The sequence below is a fragment of the Salvelinus alpinus genome, chromosome 3, assembly GCF_045679555.1.
Source record: "Salvelinus alpinus chromosome 3, SLU_Salpinus.1, whole genome shotgun sequence".
Lineage (NCBI taxonomy): Eukaryota > Metazoa > Chordata > Actinopteri > Salmoniformes > Salmonidae > Salvelinus > Salvelinus alpinus.
Window position 1 is genome coordinate 27,694,174 of NC_092088.1, and position 16,704 is coordinate 27,710,877.

At 43.0% G+C, this 16,704-nt stretch overlaps 1 protein-coding gene and 1 long non-coding RNA gene across 4 annotated transcripts in view; both read left to right on the forward strand.

Annotated features, from left to right (window-relative positions):
• The window catches only part of LOC139570481 (zinc finger protein 385C-like), a 147,817-nt gene extending 141,852 nt beyond the window's left edge, over positions 1-5,965 (forward strand). For all 3 annotated transcript variants that reach the window (XM_071392372.1, XM_071392373.1, XM_071392374.1), the window contains one exon: positions 2,018-5,965. In XM_071392372.1, the coding sequence (XP_071248473.1) occupies positions 2,018-2,254 (237 nt within the window). In that variant the 3' untranslated portion in view covers positions 2,255-5,965. The remainder of the gene's footprint in view (positions 1-2,017) is intronic.
• A 210-nt stretch (positions 5,966-6,175) lies between these two features.
• Positions 6,176-16,639, forward strand: LOC139570484 (uncharacterized). Its single transcript, XR_011674078.1, has 4 exons — positions 6,176-6,574; positions 14,047-14,255; positions 14,353-14,503; positions 14,961-16,639. It is a non-coding gene; the product is annotated as an uncharacterized lncRNA (long non-coding RNA).
• The last annotated feature ends 65 nt before the right edge of the window (positions 16,640-16,704 follow it).

Sequence of the window (16,704 nt, forward strand, 5' to 3'; positions counted from 1 at the left end):
CATGATGCGATTATTATGGATAAGAGCAAGAATATTTGATATTTGTCAAACGGCAGGCAAGCATCGATCATCATGTCACCAGAATAAGACCCTCGATATTTGTTGGAAAGGAGCATCAAGATCACCGTGCACTTTCACCACCCTGTGAAGTTCATTAGAACTTATTTCATCAGTTACTGCATCGTTTCCTGAGTCATAGCGGGAAGACCACACACCATATCATCGCATGACTCCCAAGTTTACTTCGATATGAAGGTTATTATATAAATATTTGGCGATGAAGGCATTTCCACTGCTGTTTCTCACATAAATAATTTGACCGACAAAAAAAGATCCCACCATGTCGAAACGAACAAATTATCTGTCGACAGTTATAAAATTGTACCGAAACTTCCTGTTTCCATCACAGCTGGTACCACAGAGCTTGAGGTGGCCGGTAATTCAATCAATTGTAGTTAGTGGGTTTTCCAAATATTGCTTTGAGAAGTTGAATTTGCACAGCTGTATGTCCTGGATGGAGGGAGTTATGGAAAATCCACTATCAGGAAATTATTGAATACCAGACCAGGGTCAGCCACGCAATCTCCATAGACAAACAATGGCAGTAGAAGGACCTTACTGAAGAGCTCAGTGACTTTCAACGTGGCACCGTCATAGGATGCCACCTTTCCGACAAGTCAGATCATCACATTTGTCTGCCCTGCTAGAGCTGCTCCGGTCAACAGTAAGTGCCGCTATTGTGAAGTGGAAACGTTAGGCCACACAAGCTCACAGAACAGGACCGCCGAGTGCTGAAGCGCATGACGCGTAAGAATGGTCTGTCCTCGGTTGCAACACTCACTACCGAGTTCCAAACTGCCTCTGGAAGCAACGACAGCACAAGAACTGTTCGTCAGGGAGCTTCATGAAATGGGTTTGGCTGAGCAGCAGCACACAAGCCTAAGATCACCATGGGCAATGCCAAGCATCGGCTGGAGTGGTGTAAAGCTCGCCGCCATTGGACTCTAGAGCAGTGGAAATGCGTTCTCTGGAGCGATGAATCACGCTTCACCATCTGGCAGTCCGATGGACGAATCTGGGTTTGGTGAATGCCAGGAGAACGCTACCTGCCCCAATGCATAGTGCCAACTGTAATGTTTGGTGGAGGAGCAATAAGGGTCTGGGGCTGTTTTTGGTGTTTCGGGCTAGGCCCCTTAGTTCCAGTGAAGGGAAATAGTAATGCTACAGCATATGAGATTCTAGACGATTCTGTGCTTCCAACTTTGTGGCAACAGTTTGGGGAAGGCCCTTTCCTATTTCAGCATGACAGTGCCCCCATGCACAAAGAGAAGTCCATACTGAAATGGTTTGTCGAGATCGGTTTGGAAGAACTTGAATGGCCTGCACAGAACCCTGAGCTCAACCCCATTGAACACCTTTGAAATTAATTGGATGCCGACTGCGAGCTAGGCCTAATCGCCCAACATCAGTGCCCGACCTCACTAATGCTCTTGTGACTGAATGAAAGTAAGTCCCCGCAGCAATGTTCCAACATCTAGTAGAAAGCATTGCCAGAAGAGTGGAGGCTGTTATAGCAGCAAAAGGGGGACTAACTCCATATTAATGCCCATGATTTTGGAATGAGATGTTCGACGAGCAGGTGTCCACATACTTTTGGTAAGGTAGTGTGTGTATGTCTAATACTTTCAAATACCTGTGCCGAGGTTGATGTACACTTGTTTGCTTGTACAATTGAACCAATATAATAGTCCCAAAAGTGCAAACTCCATGCTAAATCAAGCACACCTCAAAGAGGTATTTGACCCTGGGTTGTGTTCATTAAGCACCAAATGGAGGAACACAGACGGAAACTGGCTGGGACTACTATGACTTGCCCAATAAGAAATGCGAATTTTTTAATTGCAAATAGTTTCAAAACGTTTTTCGTTGCGTGCTCTAATGAACTTGACCTGCATGTAAGTTTGTTGAATAGCTGCCGCAGACTCATACTAAAAACCCTATGGTTCCTCTCTTCCAGACCAAACTGGCCCTGCAGAAGCAGCTGTCCAAGGCCCTGTCGGCAGGTTTCCTGGCCAGCCACATGAACCCGGCCACCCTTTGCACCATGGCCTCCAATCCTCTGACCCTGCGGGGCCCCCCGGGGCCAGGCCACACACCCCTCATCCAGACCCCCCTGCTCAGCCCTGCGCTCTTCAGGCCCGCCCCGGGGCCCCTGAGGGCCACTCACAGGCCCATCATCTTCTCTCCGTACTAGCCAAGCTTGGACTAGCCTGGATCAAATTGGCATACATTTACATTTTAGTAGAGCAGACGATCTAGCCCAGCCTTTCTAGATGAAAAATAAGGACCTAAGTGGAGCTACTCTGAGGCCCTGTCCAGAAACAACCCTTTACCCTCCCACCTTGGCAGTTGTGTACAGTACTGTATATCATTTTATACTGTATAAAATGATTAGATAGGTACTGTATGTAAGCAATACAGTTGGAGCTCCACTTTGACTTCTAATAGGCTAAGTGGAATGTTCACCCTATCGCTGAAACCCATCAAATCCTTTCAGATCTTCACAAGTGCACAGAGGTTAAGGGTTGATTTTGGACAGGACCTAAAACATCTATGCAGCCAATGAGAGCAGAGCAGCGTGCCACCAAGTCCAACATGCAAAACCGCTTACTGGCTACGGTGCTACACACTGGAGAACCAGAGATGGCCGTGGCGTTTCAGCCACAAAATTGCTGCCCCTCTCTCCCGTTGGCTCTCTGAAGACTGTCGACTGCATGCTCCATCCAACTTGGTCCGGAGGACCCTCTTTGAAGCCATAGCGACGAACGATCAAGTTTTATTTGTTTTGTGCTATTTATTAGATGACGATAGAGAAGTAGGCCTATATTTATGTCACGTATAGCGTGGGTTGCCGATGTCCCCTCGCTTTAGGATTTTCCAAACAGTTTCACTCTGGGAGTAGGCCCACACTGTCAGATTTCCCTTGTCCAGTATTAGTCTATCACCTTTTGTCAAGGATACTGTTTTATTTGTTTTGTGCTTTCAGCTAAGGTACTTTTCAACTAACACTTTCATTGAAACCCGGTATTAAATCCCAAAAGAGCTAACCTAGCTAGGTAGAGTATCCACCGCATTCACGGTAAATGCTACATACTGTATGTCGGCTCAATCGGAAAGGACTTTCAAATGTCAATTCGCTATAACGCGGATCTGCCTAAACGGTTTGAAGCCTGGCTTAGGTCTGGGAACATGATGCACGATGCCAATGTGAGACCCCGAGTCCCAGCAACCACAGACCCATCAGACAACACATTATTAGTAATTCTGTGTGGCTCAGGCAACGGCATGGTCATGTGTTCAATTCTCGCAGGGAACACATACACGTACTAAAGAATGTATGCACTCACTGTACTTCAAGTCGCTCTGGATAAATGATGTATACCCTGCTCTCAGCATTTGACAGAGAAAGATACATAAATGTAGCTGGTCCCAGATCTGTATATGCTTTCAAGATATTCAGAGGAGCTGGCTCAAGCAGATCTGAAGTCAGGTTAACATTGATGGGTATAAGAAGGTATCGATGAGGTAAGGGTCACGCTCTCTCGTGCTCTTTATTTTCCCTCTTTCTCCCTTTCTTCCCTGTGCAAAAAGCAGTATTAGTACAGCCGCAATCAGCCCCCCACTCAAACCTGATGGAGAATATTTTACTTCAGGGAAACAGGACTAAAGAGACAGAGAGAAGGGGGGGGGACAGAGAGTGAGAGAAGCCTGCGTTCAAAACACCCATAATCTGGGGCTTATTCAGGAGGGTGCAACGTCACAGAACATTTATCATTTAGCATAGAAGTACAGTACCAGTCAAAAGTTTGGACACACCTACTCATTCAATGGTTTTTCTTAATTTTGTACTATTTTCTACATTGTAGAATAATAGTGGAGACATCAAAACTATGAAATAACACATATGGAATCATGTAGTAACCAAAAAAGTGTTAAACAAATCAAATATATTTGAGATTTTAGATTCTTCTAAGTAGCCACCCTTTGCCTTGATGACAGCTTTGCACACTCTTGGCATTCTCTCAACCAGCTTCACCTGGTTGAGAGTTCCCACATATGCTGAGCACTTGTTGGCTGCTTTTCCATAACTCTGCGTTCCAACTCATCCGAAACCATCTCAATTGGGTTGAGGTCGGGTGATTGTGGAGGCCAGGTCATCTGATGCAGCACTCCATCACTCTCCATCTTGGTCAAATAGCTCGCACACAGCTTGTAGGTGTGTTGGGTCATTGTCCTGTTGAAAAACAAATGATAGTCCCACTAAGCGCAAACCAGATGGGATGGCGTATCGCTGCAGAAGGCTGTGGTAGCCATGCTGGTTAAGTGTGCCTTGAATTCTAAATAAATCACACACAGTGTCACCAGCAAAGCACCATCACACCTCCTCCTCAATGCTTCACGGTGGGAACCACACATGCAGAGATCATCCATTCACCTACTCTGCGTCTCACAAAGACACGGCGGTTGGAACCACAAATCTCAAATTTGGACTCATCAGACCAAAGGACAGATTTCCACTGGTCTAATGTCCATTGCTCATATTTCTTGGCCCAAGCAAGTCTCTTCTTATTATTGGTGTCCTTTAGTAGTGGTTTCTTTGCAGCAATTCTACCATGAAGGACTGATTCACGCAGTCTCCTCTGAACAGTTGATGTTGAGATGTGTCTGTTACTTGAACTCTGTGAAGCATTTATTTGGGCTGCAATTTCTGAGGCTGGTAACTCTAATGAACTTATCCTCTGCAGCAGAGGTTACTCTGGGTCTTCCTTTCCTGTGGCGGACCTCTTGAGAGGACCGCTTGATGCTTTTTGCGACTGCACTTAAAGAGACTTTTAAAGTTCTTGAAATGTTCCGTATTGACTGACCTTCATGTCTTAAAGTAATGATGGACTGTTGTTTCTCTTTGCTTATTTGAGCTGTTCTTGCCATAATATGGACTTGGTCTTTTACCAAATATAGCTATCTTCTGTATACCACCACTACCTTGTCATACAATTGATTGGCTCAAACGCATTAAGAAGGAAAGAAATTCCACAAATTAACTTTTAACAAGGTACACCTGTTAATTGAAATGCATACCTCATGAAGCTGGTTGAGATAATTCCAAGAGTGTGTCAAGCTGTCATCAAGGCAAAAGGTACTGTAGCTACTTTGAAGAATCTGAAATATAAAATATATTTTGATTTAACACATTTTTGGCTACTACATGATTCCATTTGTGTTATTTCATAGTTTTGAAGTCTTCACTATTATTCTACAATGTAGAAAATAGTAAAAAATTAAGAAAAACCCTTGAATGAGTAGGTGAGTCCAAACTTTTGACTGGTACTGTATATCACATAGATAAGCAGTCCTCTTTGTCATAGGGAATAAGAAATCATGCCCACTCTATACGGTGCATTTCTGTCTGCAAAGTTCTGAAACGTTTCACTCTTTTGAACAATCTCCAGATGCCACCAAGCACACTCTGTTGATGGGAGTCTGAAGTACAGGAGCTCCTCGTTAACAAGTGGGAATCATATCCTGATGCTTAAGCCTGATAATGTGTATGAGGACTTAATTTAAAAAAGTCGCTCCTCTCAATCACTTTATGTTAATTCCTGAGGAAGTTGGTAAGTGTTTTCACAGAAGGGGACTATTGAAGATGTAACACCGCTGTAGTTTTAAGCCCCTGCTATTCCTCAGTGTTGTATCCTGTGTTCTAACTGATTGTGCTGAAATATTGTAGCCTAAGCAATATTACGTCATTTTAAAGTTGTATTTAAGTGTCATCCGGTGCACTACATGGGTAGCTTAATTTTCCATCCATTGCAATAATGTAAGTTGGTATTCATAAAGAACATGTCGATATGATGTCTGTATCGTTGTACATGACCTTATAAAGAATACAGATTTTTAATAGAAATGTGTCTCCTGTGTTACTTTACTGTAGAGTGCCTCTTGTTGTTACACTGACGCACAATTGTAAGGATACAATTACTCTCTGGCTGTGACTGACCAATCATGCCCTCTGCTGGCCATGCCCTTTGCTGACATCTGAGTTCACACAGAACCAGGAAGCCACCTTCGACAGAATACAAGCCACTCCCTCCTACTCCTCAGAAAACTAAACTTATCTCTGGTTCTCTTGCTATGTTTGTTAGTGTGTGCATCAAAATGGCAGAGGCCATGGCCTCAATCAGTGACCTTTATCCCAAGGCTTGTTCTAAACAGAAACACTATGCTTTCTGAGGTGGTGGAGAAACTGTAGAAGACAGGAGTTCAAGCTGCTCCCCCTTCTCTGTTCTTTGCTGGACCTGGAGATTTGGAGAGTGATTTCTGAGCTGGGAGAAAACTAAAAGCTGTGATGTCCTGCCTGGTCTCTTATTGTGAGACTCACCTCCAGCCGTACAATGAAGTCGCTCCATTAAAGAAGCACAAGCTAGTCAAAGCATCCACACAACTACTAGAGGTTTTTAATGGATGAACATCAAAGCCATTAGACTCAGCTACAGCAGAAAGGACTGAGAAACAGGTAAGGATGGGAACTCCACAGTTATATTTGCAGTTGAAGTCAGAAGTTTACATACACCTTAGCCAAATGCATTTAAACTCAGTTCTTTCACAATTCCTGACATTTAATCCTAGTAAAAATTCCCTTTCTTAGGTCAGTTAGGATCACCACTTTATTTTAAGAATGTGAAATGTCAGAATAATAGTACAGAGGATGATTTATTTCAGCTTTTATTTCTTCACATTCCCAGTGGGTCAGAAGTTTACATACACTCAATTAGTATTTGGTAGCATTGCCTTTAACTTGTTTAACTTGGGTCAAACGTTTCAGGTAGCCTTCCACAAGCTTCCCACAATAAATTGGGTGAATTTTGGCACATTCCTCCTGACAGAGCTGGTGTAACTGAGTCAGGTTTGTAGGCCTCCTTGCTCGCACACGCTTTTTCAGTTCTGCCTAAAAAAATTCTATGGGATTGAGGTCAGGGCTTTGTGATGGCCACTCCAAAACCTTCACTTTGTTGTCCTTAAGCCATTTTGCCACAAATTTGGAAGTGTGCTTGGGGTCATTGTCCATTTGGAAGACCCATTTGCGACCAAGCGTTAACTTCCTGACTGATGTCTTGAGCTGTTGCCTCAATATATCCACATAATTTTCCTTTCCTCATGATGCCATCTATTTTGTGAAGTGCACCAGTCCCTCCTGCAGCAAAGCACCCCCACAACATGATGCTGCCACCCCCGTGCTTCACAGTTGGGATTGTGTTATTCGGCTTGCAAGCATCCCCCTTCTTCCTCCAAATGATGGCCAAACAGTTCTATTTTTGTTTCATCAGACCAGAGGACATTTCTCCAAAAAGTACAATCTTTGTCCCCTTCTGCAGTTGCAAACCGTAGTCTGGCTTTTTTATGGCGGTTTTGGAGCAGTGGCTTCTTCCTTGCTGAGCGGCCTTTCAGGTTATGTTGATATAGGACTCGCTTTACTGTGGATATAGATACTTTTGTACCCGTTTCCTCCAGCATCTTCACAAGGTCCTTTGCTGTTGTTCTGGGATTGATTCTGACTTTTTGCACAAAAGTACATTCATCTCTAGGAGACAGAACGCGTCTCCTTCCTGAGCGGTATGACGGCTGCGTGGTCCCATGGTGTTAATACTTGCATACTATTGTCTGTACAGATGAACGTGGTACCTTCATGCATTTGGAAATTTCTCCCAAGGATGAACCAGACTTGTTGAGGTCCACAATTTTTTTCTGGGGTCTTGGCTGATTTCTTTTGATTTTCCCATGATGTCAAGCAAGGGTGCACTGAGCTTGAAGGTAGGCCTTGAAATACATCCACAGGTACACCTCCAATTGACTACAGTGATGTCAATTAGCCTATCAGAAGCTTCTAAAGCCATGACATAATTTTCTGGAATTTTCCAAGCTGTTTAAATGCACAGTCAACTTAGTGCATGTAAACTTCTGACCCACTGGAATTGTGATACAGTGAATTATAAGTGACATAATCTGTCTGTAAACAATTGTTGTAAAAAATACTTGTGTCGTGCACAAAGTAGATGTCCTAATCAGCTTGCCAAAACTATAGTTTGTTAACAAGAAATGTGTGGAGTGGTTGAAAAACGAGTTGTAATGACGAGTTGTAATGACAACCTAAGTGTATGTAAACTTCCGACTTCAAATGTCATATGCCTCAATAACTATGAGGAAGTGTTTTAGTCCAAGGTGATATAACTGAAAGAGAAAGAAAAATCTGGCAATGCTCAGAAATGTCAAAGTACACACAACCAATCAAATCATTTTTTATTTGTCACATGCACTGAATACAACAGGTACCTTGCAAATGCTTACTTACAAGTCCTTAAAACCTTTTCTCAATAGGGGGGCGCTGTTTTCACTTTGTAAAAAATCGTGCCCAAATTAAACTGCCTTGTACTCTATTCTAGATCGTACAATATGCATATTATTATTACTATTGGATAGAAAACACTCAAGTTTCTAAAACCGTTTGAATTATATCTGCGAGTAAAACAGAACTCATTTTGCAGGAAACTCACTGACAGGAAGTGAAAAATCTGAAATCGAGTCTCTGTTCCAGGGCCTTCCTATTAATTTGCTTGAATATCTATGGATATTAATGCACTTGATACGCCTTCCACTAGATGTCAACAGGCAGTGGGAGGTGGAATGGGGTGTCTAGCTTGATCTGAGGTCGAACAAGAGCTTTTGGAATGACGTGTCTGGAAATTTCATTGTCTTCGAAGGCACGAGAAGGAACCCCAGATTGCCTTCTGAAAAGCTTTCGGTATACACGGTAGATATCTCCGGCTCTGATTTTATTTGATAGATGTGATAACATCATAAAGTAGTTTTTTTCAACCGAGTTGTATCAGTTTATTGAACGTTAATTGTGAGTTTTGGAATTTTATTTTCTTTGCGTGAGGTGAAGTTGGGCACGTTTGCGCCACATGGCTAGCTATGGTTGCTAATTCGACAGGAGAAGAGGACATTCTAAAACCAAACAACGATTATTCTGGACCAAGGACTCCTTGTACAAGATTCTGATGGAAGCTCAGCAAAAGTAGGAACCATTTATGATGTTATTTCGTATTTCTGTGGAAAATGTTTAGTTCTATTTTCCGCCCTTATTGCGGGCGCTGTCTCGCTATAACGTAAGCTGTTTGTTATGGTAAAGTTATTTTTAAAAATCTAACACGGCGATTGCATTAAGAACTAGTGTATCTTTCATTTGCTGTCCAACATGTATTTTTTAGTAAAGTTTATGATGAGTTCTTTGGTCAGATTAGGTGAGTGTCAGAAATATATCCGGAGATTCTGGGAAAAAGTTGCTACATTTTCACAATGTATAACCACGGTTTTCAGCTCAAAATATGCACATTTTCGAACAAAACATAAGTGTATTGTATAACCTGATGTTATAGGACTGTCATCTGATGAAGTTGGTCAAGGTTAGTGAATAATTTTATATCTTTTGCTGTTTTTTTGCGATCGCTACCTTTGCGGTGAATGAATGCGGTTGTGTGTTTGGCTATTGTGGTAAGCTAATATAATGCTATATTGTGTTTTCGCTGTAAAACACTTAAAAAATCTGAAATATTGGCTGGATTCACAAGATGTTTATCTTTCATTTGCTGTATACCATGTATTTTTCATAAATGTTTTATGATGAGTATTTAGGTATTTCACGTTGCTCTCTGTAATTATTCTTGCTGCTTCGGTGCTATTGGTGATTGTAGCTGCAATGTAAAACTATGATTTTATACCTCAAATATGCACATTTTCGGACAAAACATAGATTTATTGTATAACATGTTATAAGACTGTCATCTGATGAAGTTGTTTCTTGGTTAGTGACTAATTATATCTCTATTTGGTCGGTTTTGTGATAGCTACCTATGCGGAAATTTTTTTTTGAAAATATGCGGTTGAGTCTTTTGCTATTGTGGTTAGCTAATAGAAATACATATTGTGTTTTCGCTGTAAAACATTTTAAAAATCGGAAATGATGGCTGGATTCACAAGATGTGTATCTTTCATTTGGTGTCTTGGACTTGTGATTTCATGATATTTATATGCTAGTATTTACTTGTGGCGCTATGCTAGGCTATGCTAGTCAGCTTTTTACTGATGAGGATGCTCCCGGATCCGGGATGAGTACGAATACAACAGGTACCTTGCAAATGCTTACTTACAAGTCCTTAACCAACAATGCAGTTTTAATAAAATAGAGTTAAAAAAAGATTTACTAAATAAACAAAAGTAAAATAAATAAACAATAACGAGGCTATATATATTCAGCAAAAAAAAAAAGTCCTCTCACTGTCAACTATGTTTATTTTCAGCAAACTTAACGTGTAAATATTTGTATGAACATAACAAGATTCAACAACTGAGACATAAACTGAACAAGTTCCACAGACGTGACAAACAGAAATGGAATAATGTGTCCCTGAACAAAGGGTCGGTCAAAATCAAAAGTAACAGTCAGTATCTGGTGTGGCCACCAGCTGCATTAAGTACTGCAGTGCATCTTCTCCTCATGGACTGCACCAGATTTGCCAGTTCTTGCTGTGAGATGTTACCCCACTCTTCCACCAAGGTACCTGCAAGTTCCTGTACATTTCTTGGGGGCATTGCCCTAGCCCTCACCCTCCGATCCAACAGGTCCCAGATGCGTGCTCAATGGGATTGAGATCCGGGCACTTCGCTGGCCATGGCAGAACACTGACATTCCTGTCTTGCAGGAAATCACGCACAGAACGATCAGTATGGCTGGTGGCATTGTCATGCTGCAGGGTCATATCGGGATGAGCCTGCAGGAAGGGTACCACATGAGGGAGGAGGATGTCTTCCCTGTAACGCACAGCATTGAGATTGCCTGCAATGGCAACAAGCTCAGTCCGATGATGCTGTGACACACCGCCCCAGACCATGACGGACCCTCCACCTCCAAATCGATCCCGCTCCAGAGTACAGGCCTCAGTGTAACGCTCATTCCTTTGACAATAATCACGAATCCGACCATCACCCCTGGTAGGAAAAAAACGTGACTCGTCAGTGAAGAGCACTTTTTGCCAGTCCTGTATGGTCCAGCGACGGTGGTTTTGTGCCCATAGGCGACGTGGTTGCCGGTGATGTCTGGTAAGGACCTGCCTTACAACAGGCCTACAAGCCCTCAGTCCAGCCTCTCTTAGCCTATTGCGGACAGTCTGAGCACTGATGGAGGGATTGTGCGTTCCTGGTGTAACTCGGGCAGTTGTTGTTGCCATCCTGTACCTGTCCTGCAGGTGTGATGTTTGGATGTACCGATCCTGTGCAGGTGTTGTTACACATGGTCTGCCACTGCGAGGACGATCAGCCGTCCGTCCTGTCTCCCTGTAGCGCTGTCTTAGGCGTCTCACAGTACGGACATTGCAATTGATTGCCCTGGCCACATCTGCAGTCCTCATGCCTCCTTGCAGCATGCCTAAGGCACGTTCACGCAGATGAGCAGGGACCCTGGGCATCTTTCTTTTGGTGTTTTTCAGAGTCAGTAGAAAGGCCTCTTTAGTGTCCTAAGTTTTCATAACTGTGACCTTAATTGCCTACTGTCTGTAAGCTGTTAGTGTCTTAACAACCGTTCCACAGGTGCATGTTCATTAATTGTTTATGGTTCATTGAACAAGTATGAGAAACGGTGTTTAAACCCTTTACAATGAAGATCTGTGAAATTATTTGGATTTCTACTAATTATCTTTCAAAGACAGGGTCCTGAAAAAGGGACATTTCTTTTTTTGTTGAGTTTACGTGGGGAACCTGAACCGCGTCATTGTGAGGGGGTACTGCTTAGTCGAGGTAATTTGTACATGTAGGTAGTGGTAAAGGGTCTGCATAAATAATAAACACAGAGTAGCAGCAGTGTAAAAACGGGTAGGGCAATGCAAATAGTCTGGGTGGCCATTGTATTAATTGTTCAGCAGTCTCGTGGCTTGGGGGTAGAAGCTGTTAAGGAGCCTTTTGGACCTAGACTTGGAGCTCCGGTACCGCTTGCCGTGCGGTAGCAGAGAGACAAGTATATGACTTGGGTGACTAGAGTCTTTGACCATTTTTTGGGCCTTCCTCTGAGACTGCTTAGTAAATAGGTCCTGGATGGCAGGAAACTTGGCCCCAGTGATGTGCTTGGCCGTACGCACTACCCTCTGTAGCGCCTTATGGTCGGATGCCGAGCATTTGCCATACTAGGTAGTCAGGAAGTCCAGGATCCAGTTGCAGACGGAGGTGTTTAGTCCCAATGCTCCTTAGCTTAGTGATGAGCTTTGAGGTCACTATGGTGTTGAACGCTAAGCTAAGCTGTAGTCAGTGAACAGCATTCTCACATAGGTGTTCCTTTTGTCTAGGTGGGAAAGGGCAGTGTGAAGTGCGATTGAGATTGCAGCATTTGTGGATCTGTTGGAGCGGTATGGGAGTGGGTCTAGGGTTTCCGTGATGATGGTGTTGATGTGAGCCATGACCAGCTTTTCAAAGCACTTCATGGCTACCGTCGTGAGTGCTACGGAGCGGTAGACATTTAGGCAGGTTAACTTTCCTTTCTTGGGCACATGGACTATGGTTCGCTGCTTGAAACATGTAGGTATTACAGACTCAGTCAGGGAGAGGTTGGAAATGTCAGTGAAGACACTTGCCAGTTGGTCCACGCATGCTCTGAGTACACATCCTGGTTATCCGTCTGGCCCCGCAGCCTTGTGAGTGTTGACCTATTTTAAGGTCTTGCTCACATCTGCTACGGAGAGGGTGATCACACAGTCATCCTGAACAGCTGGTACTTTCATGGATACTTCAGTGTTGCTTACCTTGAAGCGAGCATAAAACTAATTTAGTTTGTCTGGTAGGCTTGCGTCACTGGGCAGCTCGCGGCTGGGTTTCCCTTTGTTGTCTGAAATAGTTTGCAAGCCCTGCCACATCCGACGAGCATCATAGCTGCTGTAGTAGAATTTAATTTTAGTCCTGTATTGATACTTTGCCTGTTTGATGGTTCGTCTGAGGGCATAGCGGCCTTTCTTTATAAGCATCCGGATTAGTGTCCCACTCATTGAAGCGGCAGCTCTAGCCTTTAGCTCAGTGCGGATGTTGCCTGTTATCCATGGCTTCTGGTTGGGATATGTACATACGGTCACTGTAGGGGCGACATCATCGATGCACTTATTGACGAAGCCGATGACTGAGGTGGTATACTCCTCAATGACATTGGATGAATCCCGGAAAATATTAGAGTCTGTGCTAGCAAAACAGTCCTGCAGTGTAGCATCCACGTCGTCTGACCACTTCCGTATTGAGCGAGTCACTAGTACTTCCTGCTTTAGTTTTTGCTTGTAAGCAGGTATCAGGAGGATATAATTATCGTCAGATTTGCCAAATGGAGGGCGAGGGAGAGCTTTGTATGCGTCTCTGTGTGTGGAGTAAAGGTGGTCTAGAGTTTTTTTTTCCTCATGTTGCACATGTGACATGCTGGTAGAAAGGATTTAAGTTTGCCTGCAAGAAGTGGCCGCTTCTGGATTTTCTTGTTTTCTTATGGCCAAATACAGCTCATTGAATGCAGTCTTAGTGCCAGCATCGGTTAGTGGTGGTAAATAGACGGCTATGAAAAATATAGATAAACTCTATTGGTAGTGTGGTCTACAGCTTATCATGAGTGTGCAAAGCTGTCTATGCAAAGGGTGGCTACTTTGAAGAATCTCAAATATATTTTAGATTTAGATTTTTAACACTTTTTTGGGGGTTACTGCATGCTTACATATGTGTTATTTCATAGTTTTGTTGGCTTCACTATTGTACTACAATGTAGAAAAAAATTAAGAAAAACCCTGCAATGAGTATGTGTGTCAACTTTAGACTGGTACTGTATATTTACATATACAGGCTGTCTGGGCACCTGATGAGAACTGAGTGAATGGCCTGGTTGAAATGGACCTCCCTCGTCTTTCTGTGTCCTAACAGCGCTCAGCACAGGCAGCAGAGGACAGTGAGTGGATCTTTTCTGATCAGCTCCATTGAGAGAAGGCAAAGTAGCCCAGGAGGAAAGCTGAAGTGAGTCGGGCTATAAGACTCCTGGAGCAACTGGAGCAGGAGATGGCTGAGCTGAGGAGGAGAGCTGCTGAGCTAAAGCAGCTCTCACACACAGAGGATCACATCCATTTTTTCTCCAGGTGACGTCACTAACTTAGCCGTTACATATGATAATGTACATCTATCTCTAGATTTATTTTCCATGGAAATGTTCTCAATCCCGTTTACTGTTTCCAGTCTCACTGTGTCTCTCCTGGATCTAAAGCCTTACCCAGCATTATTGTCTATCCAGACGTCTCTTTTGAGCATCTGAGGAAATCAGTGTCTGAACTGTAAGATCGACTGCAGGACATATGCTAGGAGGAAATTGACAAGATATCTGGGAAAGGTTGGTAAATTGTATTTCAAGACCAAGTAATATGTTTTGCTAGTCATAAAATCTAATAGGAACTGCATGAAACCCTCAAAAAGCTTACAAGTATAGAGGCCAACACTAGCCACACCCTCCACAGTTCCTGCCTGGAGCATCGCAGTGCGATGGCAGACAGATCTATTTTACCTAAGGCCAAAACAGAACGTTTCCGCAGATCCTTCTTACCATATGCTATGAGGCTTTTTGACACGAACACTTATTTATTTTTTAAATTAATTTATGATGTGCTGCTTTTAATGTCTGTGTGTCCTTGTTGTGCTTTATGGTGTATCTGTTGGTAATGTATGTATTGGCTGGTGCATTCAAATTTCCCCTCTGGCGGATTAATAACGTACTATCTTACCTTGTATATGGTTAATGTTTATGAAATGGAATAGTTTGTCTTGTGAACTGAGTCTGTCTGTCGCCATAGTGACTACATTTCAGATTGACCACCTTGCTGAGCCCAAGACCAGAGAGGAGTTAAAACAAAATGTGAGTCAACAGGCAAACACAAACATATCTGTTTGGAGTATTTGGAATAAATATAACAAACAACATTAGCAAACAAACAAACAGAAGTGCATGACACACACACACACACACACACACACACACACACACACACACACACACACACACACACACACACACACACACACACACACACACACACACACAAAACCATACATACAAGCGGAGACATGCATGCACACACACAAAAACATAAACAGGCGTGCATACATGTGCATGCATACACACGCTTACGAATGAATACATGGTCGCAAACATTGTCACTCACTTTATTGTTGCTCTTCTTAGTCTCTTGCCAGCTGACATTGGATCCCAATACAGCACATACTAGCATGTGTCTGTCTGATGGAGAACAGTAAGGTGACCAGGAATGATTAGGCCCAGTCATTTCCTAACCATCCAGACAGATTTCCCTCCTACCAACAGGTGCTGTGTAGAGAGTGTCTCTCTGGAACTTGCTACTGGAAGGTAGAGTGGAGCGGGGAAGGGATTCATGTAGCTGTCTCATATATAAACGGATCAGCACGAAAGAAGATAGTAATGAGTGTGTGCTTGGGGGTAATGATCAATCCTGGAGGCTATACAGCTCTTCATTCAGCCACTGTTTTATCCACAGTAATAACAGGACTGATATCCCTGTCCCCTTCTCCTCCAGAATAGGGGTGTGCCTGGACCACATGGCAGGAACACTGTCCTTCTATAGCATCTCTGACACAATGACCCTCCTCCACAGAGTCCAGACCACATTCACTAAGTCCTTCTATCCTGGATTCTTTGTTCGTGTTGGAACTTCTGTGGAGATACTGACACCTACTCAGTGATAAAGCTGCAGTCTGCTGGTACCATTGTTGTGAGCTTTAGAGGTTGATTTGGGATTGTAGATATCATAGAGTACAGTACACTAATAGAAAAAAAGGTTCTATATAGAACCTAAAAGTGTTCTTTGGCTATCCCCATAGGATAACCCTTTAGAAGAACCTTTTTGGGCCCCATATAGAATCCTTTCCACAGAGGTTTCTACAACTCAAAAGTGTTCTACCTGGAACCAAAAAAGGTTCTCCTATGGGGACAGCAGAAGAACCCTTTTGGAACCCTTTTTTCTAAGAGTGCATAATAAATGTGGTTCATTTGCATATACAGAGGTGTAATTAAAACCGAGTGTAACAGACTGAGCCTTTGGTTCTCGAATGAACGTGAACGCGTAATGATGAGACACGCGTACACGTCAATGGTGGAAGTTTGATTGACAGATGAAAGGGACCAATCATCATCGAGCTTAGTGGAGTCAGTCCGGGAGCGGAACACTGCTGAACAGTTCAAGGGGAGAAGTCATTTGTAGTTGATCATTAAAGTATTTTGACTTAGTAGTTACGCTATATTTTGCACTATAACTGAAAAGTGTGTATTTGAGACATTATGGAAAACTTGGTTTGGAAGATAGTGAGACTAGTGCACCACATACACTTATAGACAATTTTGGTCTCTGTGGTTTATATGTTTGCTGAATAATATTCACAATGTTACTTGTACCACATGCAACAACTTAATCAAAAGTTAAATAAATTGAACTTGCAAGGATACACTACAGCTTGTTTTTCATTTGGGATCATCATCTCAGTGTTTTCAATGAGGACATACAGCAA